Source organism: Lygodium microphyllum, chromosome 11 (genome assembly GCF_053477565.2).
Source record: "Lygodium microphyllum isolate KBCC chromosome 11, Lygodium_microphyllum_v1.1.10, whole genome shotgun sequence".
In the NCBI taxonomy this organism is placed as follows: Eukaryota; Viridiplantae; Streptophyta; class Polypodiopsida; order Schizaeales; family Lygodiaceae; genus Lygodium; species Lygodium microphyllum.
Window position 1 is genome coordinate 109,204,954 of NC_141145.1, and position 15,566 is coordinate 109,220,519.

General features: G+C 41.2%; 1 protein-coding gene and 1 long non-coding RNA gene across 3 annotated transcripts; one reads left to right on the top strand and one right to left on the bottom strand.

Annotated features, from left to right (window-relative positions):
• Positions 1 to 106: 106 nt before the first annotated feature.
• LOC148029215 (uncharacterized) lies at positions 107 to 14,479 on the top strand. 2 transcript variants are annotated; one of them, XM_087687993.1, is made up of 6 exons: positions 107 to 1,369; positions 2,566 to 5,949; positions 6,108 to 6,248; positions 6,402 to 6,512; positions 12,814 to 12,956; positions 14,230 to 14,479. In XM_087687993.1, exons 1-6 carry the CDS (start codon positions 1,292 to 1,294, stop codon positions 14,387 to 14,389), a joined length of 4,017 nt encoding a protein of 1,338 aa, XP_087544119.1. In that variant the 5' UTR covers positions 107 to 1,291; the 3' UTR covers positions 14,390 to 14,479. The 2 variants fall into 2 exon arrangements, with proteins under 2 accessions (XP_087544119.1, XP_087544118.1); XM_087687992.1 differs by lacking the exon at positions 107 to 1,369 and adding an exon at positions 1,525 to 1,730.
• On the bottom strand, positions 1,601 to 14,234 carry LOC148029216 (uncharacterized). Its single transcript, XR_015692391.1, has 3 exons — positions 14,104 to 14,234; positions 6,675 to 6,873; positions 1,601 to 1,711 (listed from the first exon to the last, which is right to left on the bottom strand). It is a non-coding gene; the product is annotated as an uncharacterized LOC148029216 (long non-coding RNA).
• Positions 14,480 to 15,566: the final 1,087 nt, after the last annotated feature.

Consider the following 15,566-nt stretch of genomic DNA (forward strand, 5'->3'; position numbering starts at 1 on the left):
ACCAGAAATTTGATTGCGTATTGTCGTTAAATCTTGCTCGAAAAACAAATTAAATAACGCAAATCTTTTTCTTTTAAGGGGGTTGCCTGGTGCACGTGCATCAACCTGAGAGTGACAAAGGGTTCTGCAAATCATAGAGAGAGAATGTTGGGCTTTGTCTGTCTGACAGAGAGCTGCAAAGGGAGGTAAAGCAGCTCCATAGATTGGAGTGAATTGGGTTTCTTTTGTTGCTACCCCCCCCGCCCCTTGGTTGGGGCGTTTTGAGTGGCTTTTAAGCAAATGTTCAAGCCATCACAACAATGGCAAGCACACCAACCAGACAGTTTAACCCATGATTAATCAAGCGAGAGAGGCAGGGAATTTGCACATAATCAGGTTAGTAATCCAGTCAGGGCAATTTTTTCATGGACATATCTTAACCTAGAAGCTTAAGGCGGCAGTGGGGTGGGTGTTACTGTGTTACGCTTCCTTGTTGGAAGGCCAAAGGTCTCTCTCTCTCGCTCTCTCTCTCTACCAATCAACATTATCAAACACACCCATCAATTGTACGTTGGTCTTTCAAGCATGGCCTCTCTCCCCACAGCCACAAAACAGGGACATGAACAGGAAAAAGGGGGAGAAAAACAGCACTCACCCAACTATCAATAGAGCTCCCACCCAACTTATCAACAGAGCCCCCCAACTACTGTGCCCTGTCTCTTAGGATCTTCCTCTGCGTCCTTACCAATGAATGCATAATTACTCCTTTCTGAAAGCCCAGGCCCCAAACCTTCAGCCCCTCTGTGATACGGTGAAAAATCCTGACATAAAATTGACGTGAAATTGGCATTGTCCCGGGATTACCAACCTTGAAGAAGCTTATGAATGCTCACGCTACCTCATTTTCTGCTTTTCTTCACTACTGCAAACCATGTACAATTGCACCCATGTGCCAACTTTATGTCATAGCCTTCCAACTTTGTACCCAGTTGAAGATGTACAATACTTCAGCTCCTTGCTCAGTGTTGCCCATCATGTAAAAATCCTTGATTCAATCAATTGTCAGAAAAACTTCGCCTGGTTTGTCACTGTTTACTACCTTGTCCAACTCGGCATCCAGTAGCAAGTTCACAACAAACAGAGCACAGTCGATATAAAGCAATTGTACTGCAAACTCAGTAGTGCGTACAGAGAAATCATTGCGATGTGAATTCAATGTGCACTGTGCCACTCTGTCCTCTGTGTTCAACTGCCATAACTTGGCAGGCCAAAACGTTACTCATCTGCCGAACTACTGAGACACAGAAGTACGATGTTCAAATCAGTCAAGTTAAAGGCCACCAGAGCAAAGGAAAAAGTTGATGTCAAGCAAGATGCTTCTGCTGGTCAAGTAAGTAATTTTCTATAGATTCTCTGATAAGAAGTCTCTGATGATCATATCAGGTTGTCTTTTAACATATCTGAATTCTTCACTTGCAAAGGACACACGTTTTTTTTTTTTAAACTAAAGTGTCAAGCTACATGCAAGTCAGATCAGTTCCCAACTCAACAGCCTACTTGATCTTTCCATGCTTGCTGGCTTGGGAAGCAAACTTGTCAATTTTACTCATATTATGCAAAGAGATCTCTGCTGCTATGCCTTTCATGCAAAGCTGAGGTCAGGTCTTTGGGAAAGTGTTCATAGTATGGCGCAGCCTGCACAGATGGCATTGAGTTTAGGATTTGTTGCAGCCTGCACAGATGGCATTGAGGTTAGGATTTGTATGACAGATCATACAAGTGTAACGCATGAAATTTTGCTGTCTGATGAAGATGGTAATCTGTGCTTGTGTATCAGAATGTAAATCTATTACTCCACAATTTGCATGCTAGGTCAATAATACCATGGCAAATCATATTTGCAATCAGAGTATTAACATTATGCTTGTAGTTGACACTAAGCTACGGCAGAGCTCTGAGCAAAAGATATTACACACTATCACTGTTTATCAATCCTTGGACATGTTAGCAACGCAACATATGTAAGAGAACTGATCATGTTCCCAGTTCTCACAACAACCAGAAATCTTACCCTGCCACAGTAATTTTCTTCAGAGTCTAATGGGAAAGCCTCATTGTTATCTGTTATAATATGTTCGTAAGGTTAAATGTTTACACACCAAATCTGATGCTCAAAAAAATCTAACTGGAATACAAAGTAGCATCCCATTCTGGCCCTTTTTAGGTCTTTTATAGTCATCCTTTTGCACATCTACTTTTAGATTCTTCTTCTTCATAGCAGACAATACTTCTCAACTCTTTTCCTATTTTCAAAGACTATACGAGCCACTTCTAAGGTTAAATAGAGCAACCATGACTTGGATCAATACACCCAGGACGTTTCACAATGTCCTTGTTAGTGCTAACCCTTCACATCATGCAACTCTGTGAGGCCATTTGAGAAGCTCCCAACCCCCTTACTTTTGCAGATAAGTGAGCTTTTTTGGGCACTTATTTTAAAGTTGAGAATACATGTCAGCTAGCTGAAAGATGAGTCATTGTTCAAATGTGATTACTCTGACTGGTTAATGTAATGTGAAATTGCAGGTAGAAGATGAGTTTGCTTCATATACAAAGCAGAGCAATTTTGAAGGCATGGCTTGGCGATCAAGAAGAGGAGAGAAGCAAAATCACTCCACAGATTATGTTGACAGTGCCCACTCAAAATCGGTAATCACTGTACGTGAGCATGCCAAATGGCCAGACTCTGATGATGACACAAACGATGATTTGTACACACTGACTACTAGCACCAGTGGTCATAGTTTTGAGTCTGTACGATGTGACTCGAGTGCTACACCTCCAGTTGATCTAGAAAGGCCTTTTCAGAGCAGACTTGGCGCAAATATGGAGGATTCTCTATACAGGCTACAAAAGCCTTCAGAAGCCTGTGGTCCACAAGGTAGCCCCCGACTGCATTCAGAAAGGCCACCAGCTAGAAGCCATCGAAGAAGCAGCTCAATGAGTCCAAACATAGAAAAGCAGGTTGGCAAGGAAGTGATCACCTGGGAGCAGATTGCTCGAAAAGCAAACAGTGAAGTAGACAGACTAAAACAGCAGTTAGCTAAGGAAACGAAATGTGTCTCAGAGTTGACCATTGAGTTGTCTGCTCTGCAATCCGAATTAGAAAGTACAAAGGTTGAGGCTGACCATCTTAGATCCTTCAAACAAGCTTCAGAAGAGAGAGACAATGGCCAGATGAAGGTGCAGCTGGAAATGGAGGATGCAAGGCAGACCATTAAGGAACTAAAGGAGGAGCTGGCATATGAGAAAAGTGTGAGCCTAAGTCTAGACTTACAACTTCAAAAGACTAATGAATCGAACTCTCAGCTTTTGTTAGAAATTCAAGACTTGCAGGAGGCAATGCGCAAACTCGACAAAGAATTGAAAGATTCAAGAACTGACTTTCCTGCATCCAAGGATCAGAAACAACCTAACTGTGTTGAGAAGGAAAGCATTATGCAGAAAGTTCATCAAAGTGAAGAGAAGCACCAACAGGTAGAAAGGAGTACTTCATCACTTCAAGAGATTTGGAATAAAGAGTTGTTGGAAGATACCATTGACGAGCAGAAAAAACACTTGACTGAGCTTGAGAAAGAGTTACAGGAGCTTACAGAGGAGAACCTATATCTCCTGATACAAATGAAAGAGGCAACCGACAAAATAAGCACTCAGACTAATCTGATTGATCAGTTGGAATCAAAACTTGAGAGTTCAACAAATGAGGCATCTATAAGTTCAGATTGGCATTGGTCATCAAATACACAGGAACTAAACCTTGAAGCTATTCTGAAGAGTTTAAGAGATAAAGTTGAGTTCTCTGTGGGGTTTTCAGACACTGACAGCAGGACACTTCTGAATGATATCAGGCAATCAATCATGTCACTCTGTTCTACAAACAAACATCTTCGAGCACAATTGAATGCCCTCAAGGTGGAAAACTCCTCATTACAGAAAGAAGTAGATGCTATGAGAGAGAGTATAAGTAATGATAAAGGTAGTACAGTCCTTGCATCCCAGAAAGGACAGTTAAAAATATTGCGAGAGAAAATAAGAAAGATCACTGGAGATTATGAAGATGCAATGAACAGGAGTAAGGACTTACAAATTGAGAATTCAAACTTAAAGCATACTTTGATTGATGCATGTAAGGCTTTACAGCAGCAATTGAGAAACGAAGAAAAATCATTCTCAACAGATGGAGCATACAGCAAGCTTTGGGAGAGTGACCCTGAATTAGAAACAGAATTTGTAAAACTTGAAGAGCAGTTGTCCTCGCTGATTATAGACAAAGGAAGGACTGACACTTTGGAGAAGTTTAATACTGAGTTGCAAGAGCAATTACAACAGGCAGAAGTTACTGCTTCCACTGCAGCTCAGGAACTTCATGCATGCAAATGTGAACTAGAAACTCTTATGGTTGAGTTGCATGCAAACCAAAGTCAGCTCAAGGATACACAGGAGAGATTATTTTCAGTTCAAGGGGCTAAAGAAGAAATAGCTAAAAAACTTAGCAATGTAGAACAAGAGAGCAAACTGCAAAATTCCCACATCAAGGATTTGGAAACACAGTTATCCAGTCTGAAACAGGAGAATGAATGTTTGAACAGATCTGTCTTAGCCTCCGAATGTAGCATTATGGAGCTTCAAAAGAAAAAGGTTGAACTGCAACATGCTCTTGCAGAAAGTGAAAAGGCTGCAGAAAAATCAGATTCTATGTCAGCGGAAATAGAGTCTCTGAATGCAGAAATGCACCACTTGCAAGTTGTAGTCCAGAACTTGAAAATGGAAAACAATCACCAGGACAAAATCATCAAGGAGTTGAAGGTTAGGTGTCTAAAGGCTCAAGAAGAGACAGAAGCAGCTACAAGTGAGCTTGAAGAGGTACATATTTACAAAAGGGAGCTTGAGTCCACCTTACAGATCATCAAGAACCAGCAGGAAGAGGCAGTCAACTCATCACAGCTTCAAATGGCTAACATCCAAGAGGAGAATGCTGAATGTAAGAAGGTTATTTACAAGCTTCTGACATGGATGCAGAACATAAAGACTCTGACTGCCTCTAGCAAAGACGAAAGAGCAACTTCAGAAAATGTGACTTGGGAAGACACTCAACTATCAGCTGATCTTGCAGAAATGCATGAAAAGCTGCTGGATTTAGCAAACAATGACATTAACAATCTGGGACTTCAAACATTTGAACAGCTGAGAGGAACACTCCAAAGAATGAGTGAGTTACAAACTCAGCAAATTGTTCAGGATCAAAAAATAGCACTGTTGCAGGACCAAATCTCTACATTGGAAAGTGAAAAAAGTAAGCTTATAGAGGAAAATGAGAATGCAACAAAACATTTGCAGCAATACGAGAATCTGAACACGGAGCTTGAGAACTCAAGAAACATCCTTCATGAGATGAATTTGCAGAGAATGCACCTAGAAAGTTCTCTTCAGGAAACAAGCTTGAAAAATGGACAGCTGGTTGAGGAGATATCAAAACTGAAAGATAAAACTAAGACTAGTGATGAAGATGCCGATGAAAAGCCAGAAAGCAAGGGCTCACGCTCCCAACAACAAAAGGGAAAAGCTAGAAAAGGAGCTTTTGAGATAGAACAAAGAAATGAGACAAGACTGCGGAAGCAAGTAGCAGAGTTGAAGCACAAGCTTCTTCAGCAAGAAGAAGGCAAGGATGAGATGAGAAAGAGAATCCTCTTTCTTGAAGAGGAACTTCAGCAAAAAGCAGGCCTACATTCTCCCACAGAAAAAAATCTCAAGGAGAAAAAAGAAGAAAAGCATTCAAATGGTACTAGCCATTCCAATACATTGTCAAAGTCTCTATCTAGAGGAGCTAGCAAGGTAAGGCCAATGTCGAACCTTGCTCGAACTGAAGATGAGGAGCTGGCAGAACTTCGGAACAAAGTCAAATTTCTGGAGGTAAAATGTTCACTCTTATCTGCCTTGCTTCCTAGAGAAGTAACTATGTTTCGAGCATTGACATGGTTGTCTGTAGCATCTCCTTCAGCTAGAATCGGTATTATAATAAGGCTTTCAAAAAGGTACGACATTTTGAGTGTTGACATGGTTGTGATCAGGGAGAGCTCAAACACAAGTCCATTGAGCTAGAAGCAGTAAAGTATGTCTTCAGACAAAAGGAAACAGAGAATTTTCAGTTGGAGAAAGAGAATCACACAATGCCCGTTGATGATTCTCATTTAGAAGGGCTTCAAAATGAGGTATGGAATATATCTATTAGTCTTAAGAACCTCGCAACCATGTTTCTTTATATGGGCATTAAGAGCCCACAACTTAGATCAACGATGAGAAATGTAGAAGGCTACACATTCACATAACAGGAAAAAGTGAAATTATACTTTGTACCATTACAGCTTCAGAGGTTACAGGATCAAAACGAGGCACTCAATCAACGAGAACGTGAGTTGTTGTCAAAAATTGGTTCACAGGAAGCACTTCTAAATGACATACAAAAGCTGCAAAAGGTGTGCATCTTAACAACGTCTTCTTATATTTGCACTTTCACAATTGAAAGATTCAACTTAAAACAGAGAATGTCATACAAACACACCTTATCAGACAAAACACTACAGAATATTGTTACAACACCCTCGACTGTCAGATTAGACCAAGAGTGAAGCAGCAACCTGAACTTAACACGGGCATCTTTCCAAGCCCCCATAATCTGATAGTATCCGAGGATGGTTGTGGGTATGTAAACTCTGGAGTCTGAATAGCAAAGCCTGATAGCTTAGGAATGCACATATTGCCAGCTGTGACTCATTGTTTGCAATAGAAGTGTAGGACGGTAAATCAGCCAATGATAGGCTTGTCCACAAAGCTAACCTGAAACAAGGACAAGAGGATGATAGAATATGAAGTATACAATATCTAATTCTGAAACAGAAAACTACAACTGATATATAGCAGATTTTGACTGCAAACTTCAATGAACATATCATAACTCTGTGTGTGTGTGTGCGCGCGCGCTAGTGGCCAAAATAGCCTATGATACCAGAATGACAAGCACAATCAAACCATGGTATATCTTGTTGTGGTAAACTAAGAAGAATCGAAGAAAGGACAAACTTCATGCAAAGTGCTCTTGTAACATCCAAGGTTCAGCATAGGATTATGGTGGAGGGATCTCAATGAGAATTGTTAGCAGTGCATGCTTATGTCATCTCTTGGTTGTGAGCTCTTTGTAACAGACAAGATCCTAGCTTGCACAACTCAACAAAAGACGAGTGAGCCCAAAAAGGGGAAAAAGATCCTCAAATCTTGATCACATTAGTTAGAGATTTGTATGAGTATGGCTTGAAGGACCAAGCATGAACCAGCACACTCGCACTTCGACTCTAGAAGCTGCCTCACTGTCCTATTCAGAAAAGCTTTCTGACACCTGCACTACTCATCCTCGATTGCTCTTCTACCGCAATCTGCCACAAACAACCCAGATTGTCCTATCTCACAAACACTCTGGTCTGCCAGCAAGATGTCTCCTCGCTGCTCCTCGCAGTAGGCACGAATAGAACGAGAAAAAGTTTGTCTGCTGATAGACTATTTCAAATAGTGTCTGCTTGGGTAGAGTCATGGACTGTATCATTGATTGCCTTCTCAACCAATGGTCGCCTATAGATGCTCCTCCCATGCAACATGATGATCCTAACAGTAACAAACGAAGCATGGTAATCATAATTCTGCCGCATCCACATCAAATTTGCATGGAATCTTCAGTCAACTTTACTTGCTTGTTGAACCTGTCCACCATTGTAAGGATTGCATCATTGTGATTTCTCTTCCAAAGGCCGGTAACGAAATCCATCGAAATCTCCTCCAAGCCAAGTCTAGAATAGGCAATGGTTCAAGCTTCCTTGCCACTTTCTAACGTTGAGTTCGAGGTCTAGCATGCTTGGAAGTTGGTTTGAGATCTGGCAATCTCAACCAAGGGTCTGAGGAGTAGATGGCCTTCAATGCCTTGAAAGCTTGGTTCATATCCCACATTCAAGTTTGTGGCATCTATAAGAGGCAATGTCACCTATGTGTAGTACTCCACGAGCCTACAATAGAGTATTGTCAATCCCAAGAACATGCACATCTCTGATGCATCTTTCAAACAAGGCCACTCCATGATTGCCTTGACCTTAGGAGCCATAGAAATCACCCCCACAGAAATTGTGAGACCCAAAAAAGAGACCAACATCATATAGAATTCACACCTCTTCTAGTTCAAGAAAATCTTATTCCCTTGCAACAACTATAGGATATCCCGCATGTACATAATGCTCCTCTTGGTACACCACAATACCATCTAAGAAAGCAATAACACACTTCCCGAAGAGAGGCTGCAACACCTGAGCTATGAGCTTAGAAAAAGTAAGCAAGTGCATTGGATGGCCCAAAAGGAAGCTCTAAAAACTCAAACAAGCCAAATGGATTCAAAAATGCAATCTTTGGGATGTCCTTTGAAGCAATCCAAATCTAATGATAATTGGACTTCAAATTCTAGCTTGCTAAAACTCATCGATCCTTCTAGCTGATGCAATAACTCGTCTATTTACAAGGGAGCTTGCTTTTCATAATGAGCTTGTTAAGTACCCTATAATCTACAAACAAGTGCAAGTTCCCATCCATCTTTTTGACCAACAAGATTGAAGCACCAAATAGGCTAGAGCTAACCTAAAACAATCCCACTCCAAAAGGTCCTAAATCTATGCCCAAAGCTCCTCGAGCTCCTTGCTTGTCCAATAGGGTGCCTTTGAGGGAGGTTCGACTCTTGGAACTAACTCAATGTTGAAATCCTTCGGTCTTGATGGAGCAACTCCCGAGGTAACTCATCCAAGAAAATCAGTCAAACTTTCAAAACAATTCCAAGCTTGTCTCATCCAAATTTCCTTATTGTGAAGAAGAAGAAGACTCCTTCTCAAGCGCTCACACATAGACCATCATAGCACAGTTGCCCTTTCGAACTTCCCACTTCACCTAGAGATGAAAAATAACCACTAGTTGCTTAAGCACATGCAATAGCCCCAACACTTGCCATGACCCATTCCAAATGAGAACAATGTATGACTCATGATCCACCAAGCCCATGTGATCATAGAGCCCATGGCTGGGCTAAATCACATTGGCATTCAGGAGAGGAGCCACCTTTAAAGTATCTCAAATATCGAACCTTCTAACTTAGCCATGTCCTTCACCTATTCCCCTAAGTGGTATTTCTTAGCTTTGGCCTTCCTACTAGGCCGAAAGGCTAGCTCCACTAGTTGTGCTACACCACTAAGTACCAATCAAAGATAACATTCCTCGACAAAAACCTATCTTGGATCGAATGTTTCAATGCTCCACCGTCCACCAAGAAAAGTGCAGGACAGCCCACAACCATCACCCACACAAGCATGAGATCGTAATGCCCCAAGAAAAAATCCACATCTCTCAAGGGTGGCAACTTTAAGAGTAGAAGTCATTATGGAAAAATTTAAGGCTGCCTCCACAATCTTGGCCCTACCTTGAAATGCATTTTTAACCTAATATTGTGCTTTTATGGCATTCTTCAGCATTTGTGGAATTAATATATTCCTCTAATCTAGCAATCCCAAGCTTGATATTGTGTGAGGCTATCCCTAGTGGAAAGTCCTTCCTTGGCATATCAAAGGTTTACTATAGGAGATATTATAATCCAAAATAGGAAATATTATGGGATCAGGGGACAACAAGATCTCTCTCAACCTCTCAACTCCAAAATAGAAAACCAACCTTTGCTGAAAATGTATATTTCTGTTAATGCAAACATCCACCCTAATGTTTTGAACCGATTGAAAGTTGTAGAAAATAGAATTATTCATTTATGCATTAACTACAAATTTTCATGAAGCGTGTTGTTGAAGCTCTGGCCTCTTAGATCCCACCACTCGAGAGATGCGAAAGATTTGCTCACCAGTGATTAGCCTGCGGGATCCAACTCTATCTTCTTGACCCATCCTCATCATTGCTTTTATGTGATTAACTATTAGCTCTTAGTTCTCAAAATGTGAGAGTTGGTAGTAAGTTGTGATGATGCCTTCTTGAGGAAGCTTGTTCATAGTTCACTCTTTAAAAAAAGGCTATTCAAATAGATTCCCTTCTCTTGCCATATTAGTTTAATCTTTGTTTACCTAGTGGCCTTCTTCTTTACTTCTCTTTACCTCTTCATTTGCAATCTTCACCAATGCATGTGCCACAATCTTCAACGTTAGTTTGAGAGGGGGCCTTACAAGAGTGATTTGGTGATTCAAAGCCCAGAGGGCCTAGGGGACTTCTTCATTCACTTTAAGTAATGTACCATTTGAAGGGAGCCCCATGAGGAGACATCAATCAGTGAGGGTTTAAGGAAATGATAAGTCACATCATGATGTCGAGGTAGGAGTTCCTATAAACTCTAGAGAGATTCAAGCATTTTGCTTTTCTAGAGCTTATCTATAATGGAGTTCTTGATCCTAGAAGACCAAACATCGATTGTGAGAGTAGTAGGATTCTGTATGGAAGAATTATGCTTGTTATTTAAAGAAGCATGAGCCTAGTTGTAGAGGCTCTAACACAAGACAATTGGGAGCCACAAGAAGAATCACTTTGCTGAATTGCAATACTCTCTCCCTAGTGGCCCAAGGACCATATTTCGAAGATGAAATCACCAATTACTAGCAATGAAGTAGAAACAATAGGTGCACATTAGCTACAAGAGATGCTCTAGAGACCTCCAATCAATAGCAAAGGAAAACACATCCTAGCTTCCATACCCCCTAGCAACAAGGGACATGCCAAGGCTCCAGTAGAGCCATGAAGCTAATGAAGAATACAATGGTGGATAGCCCATGATTGTATTCAAAGGCCAACACCTAGACACTAGGGTTTTAGATTATGAAGTAACTCTAGATTCATGCTGAATAGTAAATTTGTAGCTAGAAATCTAATCTGTAGCACATGTAAGGCCCTTGGACCTTGAAGAAGAGAGTAGGCGACAATTCTTAAGCCCTCGAAAAAGAAAATCCAAGGAACACTGATAAAATATTTTTCCTAATAAAGCATTAAGTCACCATGTGGCACTTTCAGTAACTCAGCTGCTCAGCATAACCCCAGATGATGAATACCTCCAAAGGTGGTGTGGTCAACTTTTGCTGGAAGTAGCAACAACTAGCACTAGCATTGCACCCACCAATGACAATCAAATTTGTTAGCAATACTTCATCTCACAGGGATCATGTCAAGATAGAAGCCAGAACAATGAGGAGGCAGGTAAAGACACGGAGCATAGTTGTTCCATGCTTAGAGAGTACTGACTTCTCTCAGTCATCGCCATAAAATCTTAAAGAAATGGAAAAAACCTCCCCTTTCATAATCTTAATGGCATTCAAGTCAAAACAGTAAATTGGGGCATTGGTGCTCAAAAATTTAAGTGAAAGATTTAAGGATAGATTCATTCAGCTAGATCAACAAGCCAAAAGAATTGAGTTCTGATAAACATCTGCAACCAAGTTCCTGAGGCAACTCAAAGTCAAGGATGTACCAAAAGTTCTTCGATCAAGCTCGTAAATATCAAAAACGAAAATTGTTAGAATCCCCCCCCCCTCAAAAACATGCCCTTTCAACAAAAAAAGGACAGGATAGGGAGCATCGGGGGAATATCCAACAATCACACAATCTACTGACTAGTCAAAAAGGAAGGCTCTATTCAGTGTAGTTGATCCAAGAGTCTGTTTTCAGTGGTATTAAGCAACACAGTGCCTTACACTGGAAAATGTATAGTTATCTTTTAGACAAATTACTATCAACCTGAATCCATGCCACATCAATATATGCATCACCCTCTTGACAGACTTCACAATGGCCCAAAAAAGCACCCACATACATGCAGACACTTTCTTAAGATGACTCTGAGAACTCACAATCCTATCGCACAATTCAACACAGATGATGAGAGAACCCAAGAAAGGCTGAAGAGATCCTCAAATTTTTATTACGGCAGTTAATGGATATTTGCACAAGTATTGGCTTCAAGAGCCCAAGCTTGAACTAGCACTCTTCACTTAATTCCTCAAAGCCGCCTCATTGTCCGATACGGAACAGCTTTTCTGCACTGCACCCCCATCCTCAATCAGTCTTCAGCCACAATCTGCCATGAACACTCTGAATCACCAGTCTCACAAACATTCCAATATGCCAGCTAGACTTCTCTTTGCTACTCCTCACAATAGGTACGAACAGAAGGTGAAGTAGAAGATGCATTTGCTGATCACATTCCACACTACAGTGATTAAGATTTCGAATGCCAACAGTCCGTTCTTATTCCAGCTTCCAGAAACATGGGGCCCACTACTGACCTGTCTTGCCATGCTACACATACAATCTGCCTCATGCAATCCTTCTGTCCACATGGCTCTCCTAGCATGTCATCTGCGCCTGTCTACCCCATTGCATGCCCAACATATGAGCACGTGTATGTGGGCAGTGCCCATGTGCATTACAATGACCCTGACAAATTGTGATACTTCTGAGAGATGGTAAGATGACCCATAATGTCAAGTTCATACTATCATTAAGTTGTTTTAGTCAATGAGTCTATGGAGATAGCATGTTGACCCAGCTATCATCTAGGAGCTCAACCAATATGCTATTAGTAGATGTTGATATTCTGTATCTGATAAGATAGAGCTTTTTAACTGATGCTAATATATTCACACTTTTGTTCATGTAAGCACACATGAGTATAGAAAAGTGATTGTAGGAAAAACATGGTTTTGTGTTTTGCAGGACAAACAACATCTTGAAAGTAAACTCTCAAGCTTTCCTACGGAGGGGATTGAAGAGAGCCTGTTAAAGAAAGTAAGAAACTTAGAGGTTGAGTTAGCAGAGGCTTCGGAGGCCAACAATATGTACAAGTCTCAGCTCCAGAGGTATATGACACAGATAGCTTTATTAGATGCCTTTCTGTATCTGCAATCTAATCTGCAGGTTTCCTGAATGAGTGTAGACATGTCTTCTTAATTATGTTTCTAAAGTTTGAGGTAGCACATATTTCTCAAGTGAAGATGCATTCATTAGCATCACGTGTTGTTATGTGCAAAACGACCAAGATGAAATGGTTGAGTCAGCAAATCACAGATGTTAAGCTTACCCAAATTGATTATGACTTTTACCTGTCAAGCAGCATCTCCTCAAACATGCATAAGTACTAATGAACCTGTTCATTATTCTCCCCAACGTGGATCAGCAAGAAAGGAGCACATGGCATTTCCAACTAGATGTGAGATAAGAGACATTAGAAAACACGCTTAAGAATCCAACAAATGTGTAATTCAAGTCGAGTTTGATTCAATCCAATCGAATCATAGTTCCAAGACACCGTACTGCACAAAATGATGATTGAAGACATGAAGGAATTATTGCTGAATAGGTCTCATCTTAAGGACTAATGGGTCTAAAAGGCATAAATCAAGTCAGTTTTGATTCAATCTAATACAGTTTTAGTGGTACTGCATATGATGCATATGGAAGGCATGGAGAAAATCCAGAGACAATAGTTCTGCACACCATGAACATTCACAAGAAGTTCTAGATAAATTCCCACTATAATCCTCACGTTGTGGATTATGACAACATCATAAGGCTCTGTGAAGGAGGGACCGTATACCTAGCTAGGTGTGGTTGGGGGCAGCGGGCTGCCGGCCCAGGGTGGGGACCAGCAACCCCCTTGGCCCCAACCACAGCTAGCTAGGTATCCGGTGCCTCCCAAGCAGAAGCTCATGATGTTGAGCACCATAGGGAAAAACAAGGGAAAAGCATGAAATGCAGGCCTCTGCCCCCAATGGGACCTAGCGAGTTATGCAGTGCCTCTGAGCAGAAGCTCACGATGTTGAATACTATAGGGGAAAATCAAGGGGAAAATAGGGAATCCAAGGGAAAAGACCCCCTTTTCCCACATGGAGAAATACAAAAACTCCTAAGGATTGAAGGCATGGAGAAAAATATTGTTGCATACAAGCATAATTCAAGTCGATTTTGAATCCAAGAAACAGTTCAAAGAAAACGGTAACCACATACCGTGCACATTGGAAGCTTCCAGGGAGCTTCATGTTGGGGTGTCAAAGGGATTGATGGCTTTTGAATGATGGATTAGGAAAGCCTGCAGTGACTGTTGTTATGTTGTTTTGTGTGTGGTGGGTGCAGTGTGGTGGGGGAGCTGGCATGGCTGAGGGCGAGAAGCATCGAGCTGGAGGAGGAGCTGCGGGACATACAGGATCGCTACTCGCAGATGAGCCTCCGGTTCGCAGAGGTGGAAGCCGAGAGGGAGGAACTTGTCCTCGCCCTGCGAACAAACAAAAGCTAAGGTATCTACCTTAAACAGAATTTTGAAATTTTGAATCTCTCTCTCTCTCTCTCTCTCTCTCTCTCTCTCTCTCTCTCTCTCTCTCCACTTTTGCTACAAAATTTACCCACACATACATAAAAGAGTCTCCCTCTCAAAAACTTGATACCATAACAAAAGAATCAAGTGTACATCAAGGCCCCCTTCCCTCTTACCATGTCATCACAACACCCCTCAAAAGAGAGGCTACTCCAACTATTCTCTTTGCCAAACCGACTTCTCTTTCGGAATCATTGCAACTGCTCCCAATTGATCCTTCAATGCTTTCCATACCCAAAGAATGCTCAATGTTAAATCAATATTGAAGTTGTTCCTTGTTAGCCATACCTTCCATGATCACCAATGATAAATCAATATTGAAGTCATTGCTTGTTAGCCATATCTTCCATGATCACGGTACCACCGCTAAACAAAACGGAAGAGTACCTGGCATCCTACTTCTAATGCCCCTCTTACCAACTTTGATATGTAAAGGCGTACCACACAATACATAGATACTCGATACCTTATGAGTGAATCTCTCTCTCTCTCTCTCTCTCTCTCTCTCTCTCTCTCTCTCTCTCTCTCTCTCTCTCTCTCTCTCTCTCTCTCTCTCTCTTAAAAGTGATTATTGAGATGCTTGGACTATGACTATGTCTATCAATGCTTTCTTTTGCATGAATGTTCTTGTCTCCTTTTTATGATACGCCTTCAACAATAAATAGGTCAAGTTAAGATTCAAAAGTGTGGGACTAACAAGGCATGGGGATCTCATCGATGTTTGGAATCTTCAAAATGATTCCCCACGTTTCTCCTACAATGCATTAGAAAGGGGCCCACCTTATAATGTTTGTATTACAAGGGGTCATATGAGCTCATCGATGTTTGGAATCTTCAAAATGATTCCCCATGTTTCTCCTAGAATGCATTAGAAAGGGCCCCACCTCATAGTGTTTGTATTACAAAGGGTCATATAGAGAATTTCTACACAATATCAATGTAGAATTCTTACTCGGTTGTGACCCATCGCTCATATATCCCAAAAACAAAACACATAAGTAGCCGCATACAAGACATGCAACATAGATGGGACTTAGCCCAACACCTTATGGTTCTAGCTCCAAGTTCAAACTACTAGGCTTCTACTTTCGAGACTAGA

Excerpts from the sequence above, each read along its gene's own strand:
- LOC148029215 (XM_087687992.1), top strand. The coding sequence starts at position 1,548 with ATGCTTGCTGGCTTGGGAAGCAAACTTGTCAATTTTACTCATATTATG. Across the intron at positions 1,731-2,565 it reads CCTGCACAGATGGCATTGAG|GTAGAAGATGAGTTTGCTTC; the intron begins GTTAGGATTTGT and ends GTGAAATTGCAG. Across the intron at positions 12,957-14,229 it reads TACAAGTCTCAGCTCCAGAG|TGTGGTGGGGGAGCTGGCAT; the intron begins GTATATGACACA and ends TGGTGGGTGCAG.